At 47.3% G+C, this 17,399-nt stretch overlaps 1 protein-coding gene and 1 long non-coding RNA gene across 3 annotated transcripts; one reads left to right on the plus strand and one right to left on the minus strand.

Annotated features, from left to right (window-relative positions):
* Positions 1-1,666: 1,666 nt before the first annotated feature.
* Positions 1,667-17,358, plus strand: tp63 (tumor protein p63). Of its 2 annotated transcripts, none has more exons than XM_057038018.1 (12): positions 1,667-1,838; positions 4,879-5,136; positions 11,290-11,476; positions 11,553-11,668; positions 12,043-12,152; positions 12,254-12,390; positions 12,555-12,637; positions 12,739-12,863; positions 14,419-14,564; positions 14,837-14,984; positions 15,729-15,822; positions 15,931-17,358. In XM_057038018.1, the coding sequence occupies exons 1-12, from the start codon at positions 1,797-1,799 to the stop codon at positions 16,225-16,227; spliced, it is 1,743 nt and encodes a 580-aa protein (XP_056893998.1). In that variant the 5' UTR covers positions 1,667-1,796; the 3' UTR covers positions 16,228-17,358. The 2 variants fall into 2 exon arrangements, with proteins under 2 accessions (XP_056893998.1, XP_056893999.1); XM_057038019.1 differs by having other exon boundaries at positions 12,254-12,378.
* On the minus strand, positions 4,792-7,425 carry LOC130528529 (uncharacterized). The gene is made up of 2 exons (XR_008951319.1): positions 7,114-7,425; positions 4,792-5,170 (listed from the first exon to the last, which is right to left on the minus strand). It is a non-coding gene; the product is annotated as an uncharacterized LOC130528529 (long non-coding RNA).
* Positions 17,359-17,399: the final 41 nt, after the last annotated feature.

A 17,399-nucleotide genomic window follows, 5' to 3' on the forward strand; every position in this document is an offset into this window, starting at 1 on the left:
CTGAGCAAATTCAGCATTTAGATGCATTTTCAACGTAAATGGAACCTGTAATAAAGTGTGTATGGGCTAACCTATAGGTCCAGGACAGAGCCCATAAGGTAGATTTATTCATGTATTGTGTGACCATAACGGTGTCATTGTTATTCTGTTTAGCCTCACGCAATACACAATTGATGAGTTTGTTTCAATGAATTCACATCTTAATTAACTTAACTCGTGAACCGTTCACACCCGATTGTGAGGGTTTTAAGAGTTACCACCCAGGTGATGCCCTGCGTGGCAGCCGATGGGGGATTGTGCTGCATTCAGGGCAGGTGTCTGTGCTTTTGCAGCCACTGCCGACTGACACTTGATACTAAACTAATCCGGCTGACTTAAAGGGCCGACGCTTTAAAAGGAAAACCTTTAGCAACCCTCTTTTGTCTGAGCCCCTGGATCTGCACACCGTTAGCCACTACCTGCTCTCAGTTTGTCCCTCCCGACGATGCTCCCCGTGTTGGTTCGCTCTCCCTCCGTGTTACTTTTGCACATTCATTTGTATTCGTGCCATCTTAGCGTCAGCTCAGCGTCTCTTGTAGTTACCTCCAGACTCGCGTCAGCCTTGAGTGCTCTAACTTCTTTTCGCATACCAGTGTGGTTTTAACGTAATTAGAAGTTTGTTTAGTTAAACTAATTATCATACTCAGAAGGGCTGACCAGCTCTTCGTGACGCCTGTGTCCCTAGGGAGGCCGTTGAATCGGTCTCCTTAAAGCGTTGATTAGCCTTTGTGACAGACTGACCTGAAGGCTCGAACAGGGTGCGGCTGCTGATTGGAGACACTGACCTCAGGCCAAAGATGTGTTTAAGACTGCTCTCAAATCGTTCTGGCCATAGGGCAAGTGGTTCAACCCCCCCCCCCCCCCATGCTTCAGTTCCTTGACTGAGTTGCACCACACTGATCTCTCTGCTCTCCAGCCTTATTTGCATCACATTTCTCACACAGCTGCTGGTAAAATTATAATCATTTGGTCGGAACGAATGAATCTAAACTGGATTTTATTCTGCGGCCAGAAATAAACCTTCGTTATTTTTGAGGGGCAGTTGGTCCGAGCGGGCTAATTTACACTATCTGAGCGAAGATCATTGTTTCCAAAACAGATCGACATCAGTCATCTCTGATAGATACAAGCATTCTGCGGGAGACATATTGTTCCTCTGGGGCTCCCACATAGCATGGGCAATAGCTCAGAGGCCTGCAGGGGGGATTCTTATGCTAAGTAGCTGCTTCAGGTAGACTTTTCTCTCCCAGGCTTGACGCTCACTCTCAGACAGGAGGGTCTGGTGGACTTTCCACCTGGGGATTTTTAAAAAAAAACCAAAACATTCTTGTCATTAGTTTTCCTTATTTGAATAAACAAGTGGGGGGAAAATCTGAATAAATAACAGCAACACTATAAAAAAAAAATTTTAAAAAACAATGCAATCTGGGTTGTCGCTTAAAATGATTGAGATTTAACGTTCAAAATGTGAGCAGCTGAATAAAGAAACACTGCAGCCGCACTGAAGAGGCCTGCAGAGCCTAGGAGACTCCTGAAGATGGGTGTGGACTCAGGTATTGGACAGGTACCTTCTTAGAGCCCTCCCCTCTCTTCCCGGTATATATGACCATCCCATATTTTCCTATAGAAGCTACTGCTCGTCACTTTGCATCTGTAGATCCCATCACATCACTCCTGTAGAGTGAGAAAAAGAGATCCGTGGAATCCTGGAGCCAGTGGAGCAAACAGCAGCAGCTCTGCTCAATCTCAGCGCCAACATGTTGTACCTGGAGACAGGAACCACCACATCTTACAGCGAGGTAAGAGCAGCGCCGAGCTGCTGAGGAGACATCTGCCGCATTCCTTTAGTTGGTCCCCCAGACTCCCACGGGAGAGAGGACAAATCCCAAGAGAGGAAAAAAGCCCTGGACAAAAGTCGATGTTCCATTAATCTCCTTCATGGTTCTAACTTACTGGATTTATGTTTTAATGTGATCCATAAATAAGAATTAATCCATCTGAAATGTACTTTTTTATAGTGCGTTACCAAAAAAAAGAAAAATGCAGAGGAAATTGGGATGTTTGCATGTGATTTGTGTGTTTTTAGTGCAGCAACGGGAGGATGTGAACAGTGACCTAGCGCTCGGTCTCTTTTGGGTGACATGGCTGCTAATGCGCTGGTTTAGTCAGCGGCTGAGATTTACAATCCTGCTTTCCTGTTTTGTGCCGTGAAACGTTTGGGGTTAGAAGTGGGCAGAAACAGGCGCAGCGGTCCTTCATTTGTTGGGATTTTAATTTATTGGATGTTCAACATTTCTGTCTTTCACTAATGTAATGTTTTACACTGCACAAATTGGATTTGATTGGGTAATCTGCATTTTCAAAATGTTTTATTTAAGATTAACATTGCAGGGTTATAAAGATTGATAATATTACACCAATCTTTAGCATTTTTAATGGATAATAAAGGTACAAACAATGGAATACATTTTTAGATGGATACGTCAGTCTATTGCCAACGAAATATTTATAGCTTTAGAATCAATGTCTTCCTCTTCTGCGCTGGTGGCTGCTCAGGGAACGACGGTGTCGCGCTTCTCTCCTGTTTTTACCAGCTAAATCCTGCAAACGCCGAGCGAGTGAACGGTGACAGATTCTCAGATTGTAGGGTGCAGATAGCAGGTGTGTCAGGTCACTGTCTTTTAAGTTGGTGAGCAGGGGGTCTTTAAGTGGTGTCCGACTCGATCCTCCCAGCGTGCGAGGTATCAGGTTCCCCCGTCCTCAGTCTCCTGGGAGCCGCTGGGGCCATTAGAATGCGACTGGCCAGGCGCTGCTGTTTAGTCCAGGGTCGTAATTGCTTTAATGGTGTGTTGATGCAGATACAATCACCTGCTCTGCCCACCCCAGCAGGTATAAGGTGTAGATAGACCCCCACCCAACCCCACCTACACCCCTCAATCCCTGAGCCTTTAATGCCTCCCTCCCCTGTGGTCACTAAACGGTTTTATATGGTGGCTGAAGCTATATAGAGCAGGTTTGGATGGAATGGGACCCGTTCCCCCCTCAGGCCAGGTCTCCTCTGCTTTTTGTTATCTATCAGCTGTACAATCAGATAATTCTGTGTTCATCTTTAAATTTAAAGCAACTTACTGATGGGATGTTAAGAGCGTGGTTATATTCACACAGATTTAGAGAGACATTATTATACATATAGACAACATTCAGATGAGTCCGAAGGTGGAATGCCTCTGCATTGACGCCGCTCTGTTTGAGCCGGATATGTCGTTTGAATATCGAGGTTCTAACCTGGTAATCTGATGCCATTAATGTGAACTTCATCAGCCTCTCTCGGCTCTCGGTCTGAGATACTTCCCCCAGCATTTATCTCAGACAAACAGACAGCTTAAACCTTCCAAAAAACTTTATTAGAGGCTGTTGAGGATGTCAAAGCTGCTGATTTACTGTGTTCCTGCTTAGCAGCCTGACATCCCAAAGGCCTAAACACAGCGTTGGCTATAAACAGAAGGAATTTTTAAGAGCAGCTAAAGTGGTTATTAGATGGTTGCTGTATTATAGTGGAATAAGATCTGATGAAAGGAAACGAAAGGGAAGGCCTGAAACTCCCTCACACAAACCTTTTCAAGGTTGGTATCCCACTTCCAGTCAATTAAACACTAAAACAAGATGAGTTTGGGTGAGACTCCACTATTGGGCCTCAGTATCAGGTCAATTATGGCTTTATCCTTAACTTTGATCCTTATATTCTCTACAATGGAGCTTTACCAATGGACCCCTATTTGATATGACATATTCGATGTCAGGCCTTTTGCTGTATGTCTCAGCTTTTTTTTTTTTATTATTGCGTGGCCTCTAACCGGCAGAGAGCTTTTCTCCACAATTAGAATTTGACATTGATAATTGGTGCCTGTCACGGGCATCTTTGCAGTCAGCAGCATCAGATACCAGGAAAGTCTGCGTCACGGCTGAATAGCTGAGCACCCTGATGCCGCTGAAGTGAATTATTCCACAGTTCAAAGAAAGTCTGTGATGTCACGCCTGCCTGATCCCACACCGGGAACAACTGGATCGGCAGGAAACTGTCTCATGGCGTTCCCATGAAAAGCTAGGGATAAAAACTTACTGGAACTCGGTTCTGGTCGCCACGGCCCGGATGCACCGGCCGCCCCCTCAGCCAGATTAACCCTTTAGAAGTACATGCGAGCAATCGGCTCAGTGTCAGGAAGTGCGTGTTTTGGGAAGCCTCTCCCTGCTGAAAGCTAAAGTGGAGTTTTTCCTTTCTTTCTTTTCGTCTCCCGTTTGTGTGTGTCCATCACAAAAAAAAAAAACAACACTTGTCTCCTAACACCTGTGTGCCCAGCATAATTGTTCCCCAGACAAGCTCTTATAAGCCCTGTTGTTATTGTTTCCAGGGGGGTTAAGCAGCCTTGCACCACACACTGACCCTTATACTGTGAGCCCCCACCCTCCCGTAGCATTGTTGCACAAGTATGCTGAGTTTGACTCGGCTGACCTCTCTCAGGTGTGCGTGCGTGTATGTGTGTGTGTGTATGTGTGTGTGTGTGTGTGTGGGGGGGGGGGGTGTAATTGTCTCATTCACGACTCTGATAGCTAGTTTGTGGGTGCGAGCTGGACGGCCTTCTAGGATCTGTGGGGGCCAGGGCCTCAGGAAAGAGGCGTTTATAATTGACTGATGATCATGTTGCATTTTTATTATTTCTCAGCGTGACAGAGCAAAAGGAAAACAAAGAAAAAGGCTCTTAAATCAAGTTTTTAATATTTTTCCCCATGTAGTTTCTCCGTAAAAAGTCTCTTTTGTGCACGTTTTCCATTTTTCTGCAGTCGCAGTACACAAACCTGGGGCTCCTGAACAGCATGGATCAGAACATTCAGAACGGAGGCTCGACGTCCACCAGTCCGTACAACAACGACCACGCGCAGAACAACGTCACAGCCCCGTCGCCGTACGCTCAGCCCAGCTCCACCTTCGACGCCCTCTCTCCCTCGCCGGCCATCCCGTCCAACACAGATTACGCCGGCCCCCACACCTTCGACGTGTCCTTCCAGCAGTCTAGCACAGCAAAATCTGCCACCTGGACGGTAAGACCCCCCGCAGAGAGGCCTTCGTTGCCCCCTGTCAATCATAAAAGAGTACATTTGGTTAAATTTAGGGGGTTTTCCATCATTCGTGATGAACATCTTGAATCCACTGGGGTTTTGCTCTCATCTTTTGCTTTTTTTTATATCAATAGAGACATTCTGTGAAATACGCTGACCTATTTTAACTAATAATCAGATTAAATAAATCATTAAAAGCTAAGAGCTCAGAAAGATGTAACTTTGTTGAGGGTAACCAGACCCACCCACACGCATCACAGGAGCTCATCACATTTCAAGTTTGGTCTTGTTTTTGTCCACTTACAGAAATAAAAGTAGAAACGATCAAAACATTGAAAAATACAGTGTCGGGAACTCACCGTCACGTTTATACATTCAGCAATTCAGAAGAGTAATGCTAGGAAGTGGCAAACAGTTTAAAACATAGAAAATGTTCATTTCGTCAAGATTTCCGAGGCATGTTTTTACAACCAGCTGTCATCAGATCCCATCACACCGGGCCATGATTCGTCAGAGGAGAGTTCAGAGAAACCTCTAGTCATAAACTCCTTATCTGAACATCTGCGCTCCAGGCAGGTTTAGGAGCATGTAATGTGCAAATCCTGAGTTGCACAATAACACCTGGCACGGACAAATTTCACTCGAAATGTATGTGTAATCCCCTGACATCGGCTGTGTGGCAACACCTGAGCTCAGCTCCTCTTCCATATTTAACTAAGGACTAAATTATGCAGATGTGATGCTTGAAACTGCTCAGACGTACCTGCTCTGACCTCCTGGTGATTAGGTGTTACTCATGTTCGAGCTCCTCTTTACTCACACCCAGTCAGGGCTCAGCGGTTCTTCGCTGATGACAAAGGCAGCAGGCGGCCCAGGTGTGAGGTGCCCTGAGCGGCTGCATGTCACCCTGTGATGCTCTGGGAACCTGCGCAACCCGCTCTGTCATTATGCGCGGAGCGACAGCTGTTGCGTCACAACTCCGCCTGATTACTTGTTTACTGATGGGCCACGTATGTTCAGCGTGTTAATGCTCCCTAGTGGCCGTCCCAGGTGCCAGATGAGGATGACATCCCCGCCAGAATTGCCTCTGTCACAATAAAGTGATAAAAACATTTGGGTTAAAATGATTTTTTTCTGCTATGTCCCTCTTGGGGGAGGGTCCTGGGGCCTGTCCCAGTTAAATCTGGGCAAATGAAGGGTACCTCCACCAACATTTGGGGGTTTAATGCCTTGCTGAAGGGCATTTCAGGGCTGCTCTGCAGGTGTTCTGGTACCTCCCCCTACTGACAGACACTTTCTGTGTTTTGGCCACACTGGGTCTTGAAGCAAGAACCTTCTGCCTCTCAGCACAGCCAGCTACAGACCAAACTAGCGCCACCTCTGGGCCAAAGTTGTGATGTAGAATTTGAAAACGAGCTGTAAATGATCTCAGCTCGCTTTAACGGGAAATGCACTTCCTGGCGGGTAACCAGGCTGATTCAGGGAGTGCTGGGCAACCTCGCCGTGTTCCTTGGCCACGCCAAGTGTGGGACCGTGACACTTGCAGATTTCCCACAGTGCCTCAGTCATCCCTGTCACAGTCCAAAAACAAAAGTGTTTGCCTGCCACGCAACTGTGAGCAGGTTAGGAGTGTGTTTTGTCAGCGGCACGCCCCACAGCCTGAACAACGCTGGTCTGGGACACATCCCAGTCACAGACACAACCAGCACAACAGACTGGTCCCACAGTCATAACATATGACATAACTGGTTGGTTTGGCTTAGCATGGAAAAGTAAAGGATTTATGTTTTCGCTAAAATCTTGAATTTAAACCAAAATGAACTGAAGACAGGACATAATAACGTGGACATTAGTCAGTTTCAGTCTTTGATCATCTGAAGCAGAGGAAAGAACATGAATCAGGCATCAAGAACTAAGATGCAGCGTGGAACTATGAAGTGGTTCCAGCAGAGTTTTTACCTGTCTGCTGATGGTCCTTAATGGCATTTAGAGATGGTCATTTTCCCCCTGAGCTCCATGTGCAGCCAAGCGATTTGATAAACATTGTGATTATAGCGCTGCTTCACATCCCAGAGAAGTCTCCCCTCACCAGATCTCAGGATGTCTTTCGCAAAGCTCCCATAATCTCCACCTAGTAGCGCGGCTGCTGGACTGACGGACCGATGGCAGAGCGCCACCGAAGGTGACCCCACCCTACAGATTTGCACCGTGCATAGATGTGCTAATTCCCCTTTTTGAAGGCCTTTGGGATGTGCCACAGGATTTAGTGGACTGTGTATTGTGCTTTTTGATTACTGCTCTTCTGGAGACACACCTAATCCCTAACCCACACCTTAACCTCTTCCTGTCTAGGACGGCTGTGACACACACGCAGAGGCGCAACACGTCACCATTCCCCACAACTGCTCCTACTTGGTTTCCTTCTTTCATTATTTGCTTTAAAAAAAAAAAAGCCATCGTCCAGGTGAAACCGCGGGCCGGCGTCTCATCAGCTTGGCTTTACCGAATTAATGGAGTGTCGCGAATAAGGCGGCTATTGTCGGCCACTGATGCAACTATTGTGGAGACGGAAGATTGGTTGTGTTTGCAGAGCGTATTAAGTGCCACCATACATCGCAGTCAAAGGAGAAGACTGTCATGGTTTGAGCTATCGCCGGTGTGATGTAGAGCCGGGAGGATTACAGTAATGGATTGTGGGCCTGTAGATAATACTTGTGTAAATACTGCGTGCCTCTTTCCTGAACCCTGCGCTCCTGCAGCGGGCTCAGCCTTATTGAGAGAGTTAAGCTCGATGGTTGCATTTCACATTGCGCCAGAGGAGGAGAGCGCTTGAACGCTCAAAGGGACGAGGATTCTAGCGAAAGGCCGGCAAGACTCGGCTTGCCCCTGGAACATCTGCGGGCCCGTCCCACGCCTCACGAGATGGGGCTGAGACTTGTTTGTGTCGACGAGCCTGTCCCGACTCGCCCATCGCAGAGAGACAAGCCCTGAAAACTAGAGATGGCAAAAGGGTCGAGGGGATTTCTGATTTTTCTTTTCCTTCTAAAGACAAACTTGAAAAGGGTTGAACGATACAAGGAAGGTGTTTTATTTTCATAATCTACTTTAAAGGTGGAATGTCTGGCAATTCATTTTTTTACCCGGGACGAAGCGTTTCACACCCAGTCATCTGCACCAGGCGTCGCGCTGCAGTCGTATAAATACAAAAACATCAGTCTGTCGTCAGGAAAAGATGATCAAAACTACCAAACTCCTGGATGAGTGTGCGGAGCTCTGCACACCACAACCCATGTTGTGTGTTGACGTTAGACCCACACAAACATCATCACAGGTTCAAAACTCAGGTGAAGGCAGTCTTTTTTCTTAATTAGAAGCATTTAAACTGATTTAAAGGACCCATCCTTTGCTTCTCATGGTTCATGGTTCTATCCTTTGACACTGGGTAGCCTATCAGGACTCTGTGAGCATGGGCTGCCTACAAACATGATGCCACATGTACAGATTTGCCCTCGGACAGGTGTCTTGACTAAGATTGCCCGTCAAAACTGCTGATTTTACACCTTTTTTTGAACAAAAAAGGAGTAAAATAGTCAATCAGTTATATTCAAGTGGGTGTTTTGCTCAGGTTTTAAAGAAGGAAAAAAAAGGCACGAACATAACCTCCTTTGCATTATTGTTGTATTAAACGAGTTTGGGAGTAGCTTCAGGCAAGACATGACATGTCAGGTATGAAGAAGACAAGACCAGAGGCGCCAAACGGTGCTTGTTTAAGGCCTGATGTTTGTCAGGACTTGACTTCTGCATGCGCCCGCAGCGCCTGTCACGGAGAAAAGAACGCTACAGCTGTGGGCCTGCCTCAACCTGCGCCCAACGGGAAGTGTGTGTTTGGGTGTTCAGGTCTTGTAGATGGTAGAAAGTAATTGCACACATGCAGCAACTGTACAGGCATTAGAACAAATTGTACGTTGCCCAATGTCGCATTATGATGAAACATAATTTCATTAATACTCTTACAAGGGAGGTAGCTGTATCCCTGCTGCAGAGTGGACCAGTGTTTCAGCCACACGGGGGGGTCATTCGTTGTTTCCACATGTGCACGTGTGTCACGTGTGCTCCGAGCAAACACTCGGGAGAAGTTTTCTTTCAGACGATTGTGATTAAGCGGCCCCGTATTGTGCTTTTGTGTGTTCTTGGCTGTGCAGTTCACATTGTGACCAGTGAAAAGACTCATAATTACATGTTAACACCTGAGCACCGCACCCTATGCGAGCCACTGAATCCCATCAGTCAACTGGGTGTCCTCCACCTTGAACAGTGTTAGCTTTAGCTCGCTGCTGCTTTCAGCGCTCGCTCGGCGGCAGCAGCAGCGGCGGCGGCGGCTCTGGCTCTCACTGCTGTGCAAACACAGCAGCAGCAGCAGCAGCAGCAGCAGCAGCAGCAGCGGCAGCAGCGGTGGTGCTTAAAGTTTGTGGCTTCAGGGCTGGGAGGGTTCTTTGTGTGTGTGTGTGTGGGGGTGTGTGTGTGATCTAACCAACCTTTGGTTTCTCTGCCTCTATCATCTGTGGTAAAGCCTCACTGCTCCTCAGTGCTGTTTTTATTCGTTTTGGACTTTTTTTTTCTTGTTGTTTGTTGTTTTTTCTACCATTATCTGCACAAACCCAGCATCCTGTAATTATCTCAAACACCACATCCTAAACCCCTCACACAGCACGGCTTCTCTTTGCTTACGTCTGCTGCTTTTGCTCCTTTGCCGTCTCCCGGCTTGGCTTCTCCACCTCATTTAGTTGACTGACAGGGGCGTACGGGGAGTATCAGGTTAGGAACCAGGGGACAACTTCAACCATTTATCTTGGCCTTTTTTTTTTTTTTTTGGACAAAGACCTTTTAGCTTTTGCTTTGATTTTTTTTTTTTTTTTTTTTTAAGGCAGAGTCACTTCTGTGGTTTTGATGACAGACATGTTCCAGGGCTGTGACTTATAACTTGTTAAGTCTGTCTAGTAAAGATAAATCTATGTTCATAAAATCCCCTCCACTAGCTGATTTTTAATATACATAAATATTCAAAGATCACTTGATCGTGTACATACAGTATATTTTAAGGTCAGATGAGGGAACATGTGTAGATGTCTTATTAAAACTTGTTTATTAGAGGATTCCATGTCAGCAGTGTGCGTGTGTGTGTGCTTGTGTGTGTGTGTGTGTGTGTGTTTTGGGTTTGTCTTGATGAAAGGAAAGTTTGTGCCTGGGGAGCAAAGTACAAAGTGTTCACGCCAAGTTTGTAATATTTAAAGGCAACGCAGACAGGTTCTGGGATGAGATCCTTTTCTCTTTAATAATGGTGATTTTATGTTTCGTTGTTCTCCAACGCAGCCTCCAGCACTTTTCCCAATGTCGTCTTTCTCTTTGCTCAGAAACCAACCTGACAAGCAAAAGTTCCCCCCGCCCTGCGCGCTGCGTCCGAGGGGATTTGAAGCTGTGCTAACACAGCAGTGATTTGAATGGCGTGTTTGCACAGTCTTGTTGTTATTAGCAACAATTCTGACTTTCTGAAGGTGCGGTGCTTATCGATTCGAACTGTGTCATGGATCAGGGCGCAGTCGTTACACGGGACGTCTGGTTCACAATTTCTCGAAGCTGAGCCGCTTTGAGGGAGCCATCTTTACGTTCTGGCGCTCCTCTGACACCCGAGTCGACCCCACCAGTGGAAGGAGCGCTCGTGTCGCGCTGCCAGTGTGGTTCTGTGTGATGAGTCGCCATCAGATGCTTCAACAGAATAATCCTCCTTTAAAGATGAAAGCAGGCCCAGTTTAATTGCTGCTGGAGGCGGTCCATTTTATGGAGCTCCTCGGAAGTCCCAGAGGCTCCCTCTGAAACAACTTTGAGGTTTCCCCATACAGCAAATCTGTGCATGTGTGTGTGTGTGTGTGTGTTGATTTAAGTAGGTCATAATCACAGTCTCACCATGAACCCTTTTTTTGCCTTAGGAGAACCAGAAGTAAAGAGTTCGTGCAACAGGTGTTACACAGATCTTAAAATGGAGGCAAAATATTGTTTGGCTGCCTCGCAAAAACTAAATAACACGTGTGTTTTATGCATTTGTGGTTACATTTTTGTCCCGTGTGTCGTCTTTTCCAGTATTCAACCGAACTGAAGAAACTATACTGCCAGATCGCCAAGACGTGTCCCATCCAGATTAAGGTCCTCACCACCCCGCCGCAGGGCGCTGTTGTCCGAGCCATGCCCGTGTACAAGAAAGCCGAGCACGTGACTGAGGTGGTGAAACGCTGCCCAAACCACGAGCTGAGCCGCGAGTTCAACGATGGTCCGTGTTTGTTGCGCTGTATTTTTTGGGGTTCTGCTAATCTCACATTTAACGACCCCGCGGCTGTGTCTTCCAGGCCAGATGGCTCCTCCGAGCCACCTGATCCGCGTGGAGGGGAACAACCATGCCCAGTACGTGGAGGACACCATCACAGGAAGACAAAGTGTCCTGGTGCCGTACGAGCCTCCGCAGGTGAGCCGCCTGTCATCGCGGGGAGAGGCCGGCTGAACGCCCCGTCAGCGGCGCCTCACCACCTCAGCCTGCACTGACAGATAGAACGCTGACAGAATCCTGACATGTAACAACCGCTGTCCCTTAAAGCCCCCTCAGACTGAGCTCCATCACGGCTCGGGGCCCCCAGGCAGCACACGGCCTGTGGAGCTCAGGGGTCACGTTACAATATGTAATTTACAGCCACATGATATTATCGATCTTTGACCACGTGTCTCCGCTCAGAGGCATTCATCAAGGCAGTTTTAGAGAGGTTACAGCCGCGCCCTCTGACCTCTGACCTCTGCGATGAGGACGACGATGTCACTCACACTCACAGTTGTGTTGTTTTGCAGGTGGGGACGGAGTTCACTACAATCTTGTACAACTTCATGTGCAACTCCAGCTGCGTGGGCGGGATGAACAGACGTCCCATCCTCATCATCGTCACTCTGGAAACCAGAGAGTAAGAGATGAACCTGCCCGTCAGGGGTCTCCTCATTCCCCCCCCCACCCCCACCCACGGATCCTTCCTCTGACCTGTTGTGTGTCTCCACCTCCTCCCAGCGGTCAGGTACTCGGCCGCCGGTGCTTCGAGGCCAGGATCTGCGCCTGCCCCGGCCGAGACCGGAAGGCGGATGAGGACAGCATCCGCAAGCAGCACGTGACGGACGCCACAAAGAGCAGTGAGGGTACGAAGCACCGTAAGTAGGGCTGGGGCAGGTGGTGGGCTGACAAGCTGCTGACACCTGGTGAATGCTGCCAAACTGTCCCGGCATGTTTCCCCTCCTGCTCTGCTCTGTCTTAAGCCTTTTTAGACAGACAGTCAGTAGCACTCATCCACTTTTTTCTCCCCCCCCCCACCCAGCCTTTCGCCAGGTCTCCCATGGAATACAGATGTCCACCATCAAGAAGAGAAGATCTACGGATGAGGAAGTTTTCTGCTTGCCTGTAAGGGTTCCTTTCTCAAGCATGTTGTTAAGGTTTAACGTTAAGTTATCGGTGCGAATAGAGTTGTTGATTCGTCGCTGTGTTTTTTACCCTCCTCGCAGATCAAAGGCCGAGAAATTTACGAGATCCTGGTGAAGATCAAAGAGTCGCTGGAGCTCATGCAGTTTCTACCGCAGCACACCATAGAATCCTACAGACAGCAGCAGCAGAACCTGCTTCAGAAACAGTGAGTACCTGTGCAGAACCGTGACCACGACGGCGGTGATCTCTGACTTTACTGCAGGACCCCTCACCCCCGGGAGAGGTTCCTTTTTCCTTCTATTCCTCCTCACCCCCCTCCCCACTCCCACTGAATCATAGCAGCAGGAAAATCCGAATAAATGTAATGTGTTTTTAAATGGGGGCGATTGCGAAACTTTCATGATGGTTCCACTTCAGAGGAAGAACCTTGTAGCCAGAGGTGCTCTGCTCTGCTCTGCTCTCTCGGGACAGGAGCCAATCCGAATGAGAAAAGTGCTTGGCTGCATTTTTTATTTTTTTTGTTAAGGCGAGGCTTCCATGGTTTACGCCTTTGGGTGCCTCCCAAGGTTTTTGCACAACAGCACCTTAAAAAGCCTCGGCTTCATCTCTTCGTTTGAGGGTAATTAAAAGTGCACGCCCACCTCGCTGTGAGCTAGGGGAAAAGATGACAGTGTAAATGATAGTTTGACAAGTCCTGATGATAATTATAACTTGTGTTATAGTTTCCCGTTGGGAGACTGGCAAACAGCCTTGTTGCTATCAGAGCAGCAGATTTTGCATATTGGCATTTGCGGCGCGCGCATCTCGATTGCGGCGTGCAGGAAAAACCTACCCAGCGTGTTATTCTGTGTCAGTGTCCAGTGTTTCCAGCGCAGCCTTTAAAAGCAAAGGTTTTTTTTATTGTCTAAATAGCTGTGAGAAAAGCTGTGATCTGTGTTGGTAGGGCTCCATCTTGTGGACATCGTGAATAGTGCAGTTACACTTGTGTTGACTTCTGGGGGGGGGGGGGGGTCATCCATCGCTTCTCCTTCAGTAAGCTCTTTTCTCTGCTTTCTCTCTCTCTGTTGTTCTGGTTCTTCTCCTGCAGTCTGATAAAAACATGTCTTGGTAGCCAACTCATGGAGCCGGCAGGAGCGCAGAGGCGTCACTGCAGCCCCTCCTGAACTTCTGCCCCCCCACATTCGTCCTCCTCTGGACCTCCTCTGCCTACTTTATGTCAGCCTTGATTTCGCTGCCACTCTCCCTTTTCCTCCTTTCCCTTTCCTCCTCCCTTGGACTCTGCTGAGGACACTCGAGCTCTGCAGTCCCACACGCTGGACAGAGACTTGTTTGCATGCAATATTTGTGTTAAAATAAAGGGGATTTTTGTTGGGTTGCTTTTTGATGACTGAGCCTTTTATCAGAACTACAGTTGGAGCGGAACCAATATGAAGCATCTGTTTTTATATCTTACTTGACCTCCTAATGAATGTATCACGAGCTGGACTCACTCTAATGGCATTAATGTGAAACTTTTCCTAATGCTGGTCATGATTCGGAATGTCCCTGCGGGACAGCTCGTATGTTTAAAGCTGGGATGTCGAGCATATTCTGTTTGAAACAGACTCTTTTGTGGCAGTTTTTGTCTGTAAAAATATAATAAATGATTTTATTGTGCTTGAATTGTTGTCCTTTTATTTAAAATGAGGTGGGGGGGATCTATAGCTTTATTGACAATAGTTGTATTTCTTCGCGGTAACTTCCTGTCCGTCCCTCCCCAGGACGTCGGTGCCGTCCCAGCCCTCCTACGGCTCCTGCTCCCCAACTCACGGGAAAGTCAACAAGCTGCCCTCCGTCAGCCAGCTCATGAACCCCCAGCAGCGAAACACGCTCACCCCCTCCAGCATGTCTGGCGGCCTGACTGACAGTAAGTGTACCTTGTCTTAGTTGAGCTCTGCCCCCGCCCCAGGGCTTCTCATAAACATCTCACCAGCATGTCAGGGCAGGCAGGAGGGGACCAGAACCCTCTCCTCTGTGACAGAAATTTCCCCTATAATAAAGAATGTGATCCCTGTGAGGTCCCCGACCGCCCCCTCACACCCCCGCACACCCAGCCACCCCTCGTGTGTTTCCCTTAGACGTTGTGTAAATCTCAGAGCGGTCGGACGAAGCTCACAGCAGCTCCTCTTGTCTCTGCAGTGTCTCCCATGATGGGCACTCACGTCCCCATGAACGCTGACATGAGCTCACTGAGTCCCACTCACGCACTGCAGCAACAGCTACCCCTGGTGCCTTCCTCCCACTGTACCCCCCCTCCTCCATACCCAATGGACAGCAGCATCTCCAGGTACCTCATCCGTCCGCATGGGACACACGTGCACCTTACCTCAATTTACTCGGTTAAAGGAGATCTCTCTCAAATACGTTAAAAGAAATCAACTGTGCACGTAAATCAAGGAGCACTCCCAAGAGTCATATTTAATTTGGTAAAAACAAAAAAAAAATCACACGATAAACATCAGTATGAGACCAAAGATGGAAGTTTCTTGACTTCCTGTCTTTGTGCTAAAGTGAAGCCACTGATTGGCCGTTTTGTACCAGTGACATCATCCTCGGCCAGCCGCAACCAGGAAGTGCACATACAGCTACTTCCTGTGGTTTATTCGTATGGATTTCTGGCAACAAATAATCACAAAAACAAATGAACTTTGTTCGTTTTTTAAAGAGGCACTTGAACATGTAGGTGACATGTCCCTCTTAAAAAAAGTAGGAACCACGTTTGGACAAATTTCACGGACAAATTTACATTATTCGTCTGGATTGAGGTCAAACTAAAAGAAAAAAGGAACGAGGGAGGAGGGGCTGAATTCCTGTACTGCAGCCTACCACCAGAGGGCATTCCAGATTAATCTATACACAAATTTGGAGCTCTGTTGCCTGCAAACATTCCAACTTGCTGGCCAACCTGCTGTAGGAAATGCGGAGTCAGCTGTCAGAGAGAAGTTCTGCTCTCCTCCCCGTGCTTTAACATGACTGATCTGACCTGAGCCGGTGGTTTTCAGCATGTTTACCTGTCTGGTGTGTTCCACAGCTTCCTATTACGACTGGGCTGCGCCGGCTGTTTGGACTACTTCACAGCACAAGGTCTAACCAACATCTACCAGATTGAGAACTATAACATGGAGGTGAGCCATTCCCTATCCAACACGAGTCATTTGCTGGGTTAGAAAGAAGAGTGGCGGCTCCCTCCCTCCCCCGCGAATACTAACCCTCCCCTGTGTAATGACCATTAGGACTTGTCCAGGCTGAAGATCCCCTCAGAGTTCCAGCACATCATCTGGAAGGGCATCATGGAGCACCGACAGGCCATGGATTTTTCCCCTCCTCCCCACATAGTGCGCACCACCAGCGGGGCCTCCAGCGTCAGCGTGGGCGCCACCGAGGCCCGCGGCGAGCGCGTCATTGACGCCGTGCGCTTCACTCTGCGCCAGACCATTTCCTTCCCTCCCCGCGACGAGTGGTCCGACTTCTCCTTCGATCTGGATTCCCGCCGCAACAAACAGCAGCGCATCAAGGAGGAGGGCGAGTAAAGACGCGCTCCTGCGCTCCGGTTCATCATTTCACCCCGATGGGACGTTTCCACTAAATACTGCTGAGAACCAACCGCATCTTCAGATTTGAGCTGCACTTATTTGCATTTGTTCGAGTTAAAGTGCGTTTTAATGATGTCCTAATTTCTTGAGAGCACTTAAGAAATGCTACGATTTCAGGATTGATTTAAGGTTGTTGTTATTTTTCAAGTTTTTTTTTTTTCCAAGTGTTTGCGACGCATTCATTCCCATATTCGAGCATGACTGCAAACAATACTCACATTAGAGGGCTTAGTTGGGCTTCTGTTTCTGCTATGGGCCATAGCAAACGTGTATTATCATTTTTATATGCATCATTCTTGTTCCCATTAGTCACCTACACTGGTGTTCACGTGTGACACGAGTCAGCATTGATTGTATACATTTCAACTTTGTCGGAAGTATTAATGTTCAGTGACGGGCAGTATGATTTCCTGCTGTATTTTATGTTTTTGTATGTCTTTTCTGAGACCAACATGCGCGCGCGCACGCACGCCAGCCTCTCAGGTGGTGTTTAAGTGACGGATGGAGGCCTACATGCCTGTTACTGCCCCAGTGTTTTGTAGTACTATGACTGATGACCTTTTAGTCTTTGTGGCTCTTTTTTTGTGTTACTGCTGCGCAAATGGCTGGTTGCATTTTCAGAGCAGGCTTTTCTCTTGCTGTATGCTTGGCACAATTATCATTGTTGTTATTTTGTTTTGTTTTTATTCAAATTCATGAACCGTGGTTTGGTAGAGGTTTTTTTTTCATGTCATAACTGGCCAGAATCCTTGATGTTAATGTATATAAATTTGTATAGTTTTTTTTCAAAGTCTCCCTTAAAATGCATTAAAGAACGCATAGTGAAGTGAATATTGCCTACAAATTTTACCGGTGACAAAACAAAAGAAAAATGAATTGAAAACAGCATAAACCCGTGTTCCCGCGTTTGAGATCCTAGTTTCAACTTTTATTTCAAGAAGCCAGAATTGTCAGAAAGCTGAAATTCTGCATTTTCATATTTTTGTATGTTTTGTAAATATATTGCTATACTGAGGGTATTTTGATATAATTGAAATAAATATCAATACTTGTTGTACTGCATGTTAATACTTCCAAGTGTCTGATTATTTTGTCAGATTTATAGAACT

This window comes from Takifugu flavidus, chromosome 7 (genome assembly GCF_003711565.1).
Source record: "Takifugu flavidus isolate HTHZ2018 chromosome 7, ASM371156v2, whole genome shotgun sequence".
Lineage (NCBI taxonomy): Eukaryota > Metazoa > Chordata > Actinopteri > Tetraodontiformes > Tetraodontidae > Takifugu > Takifugu flavidus.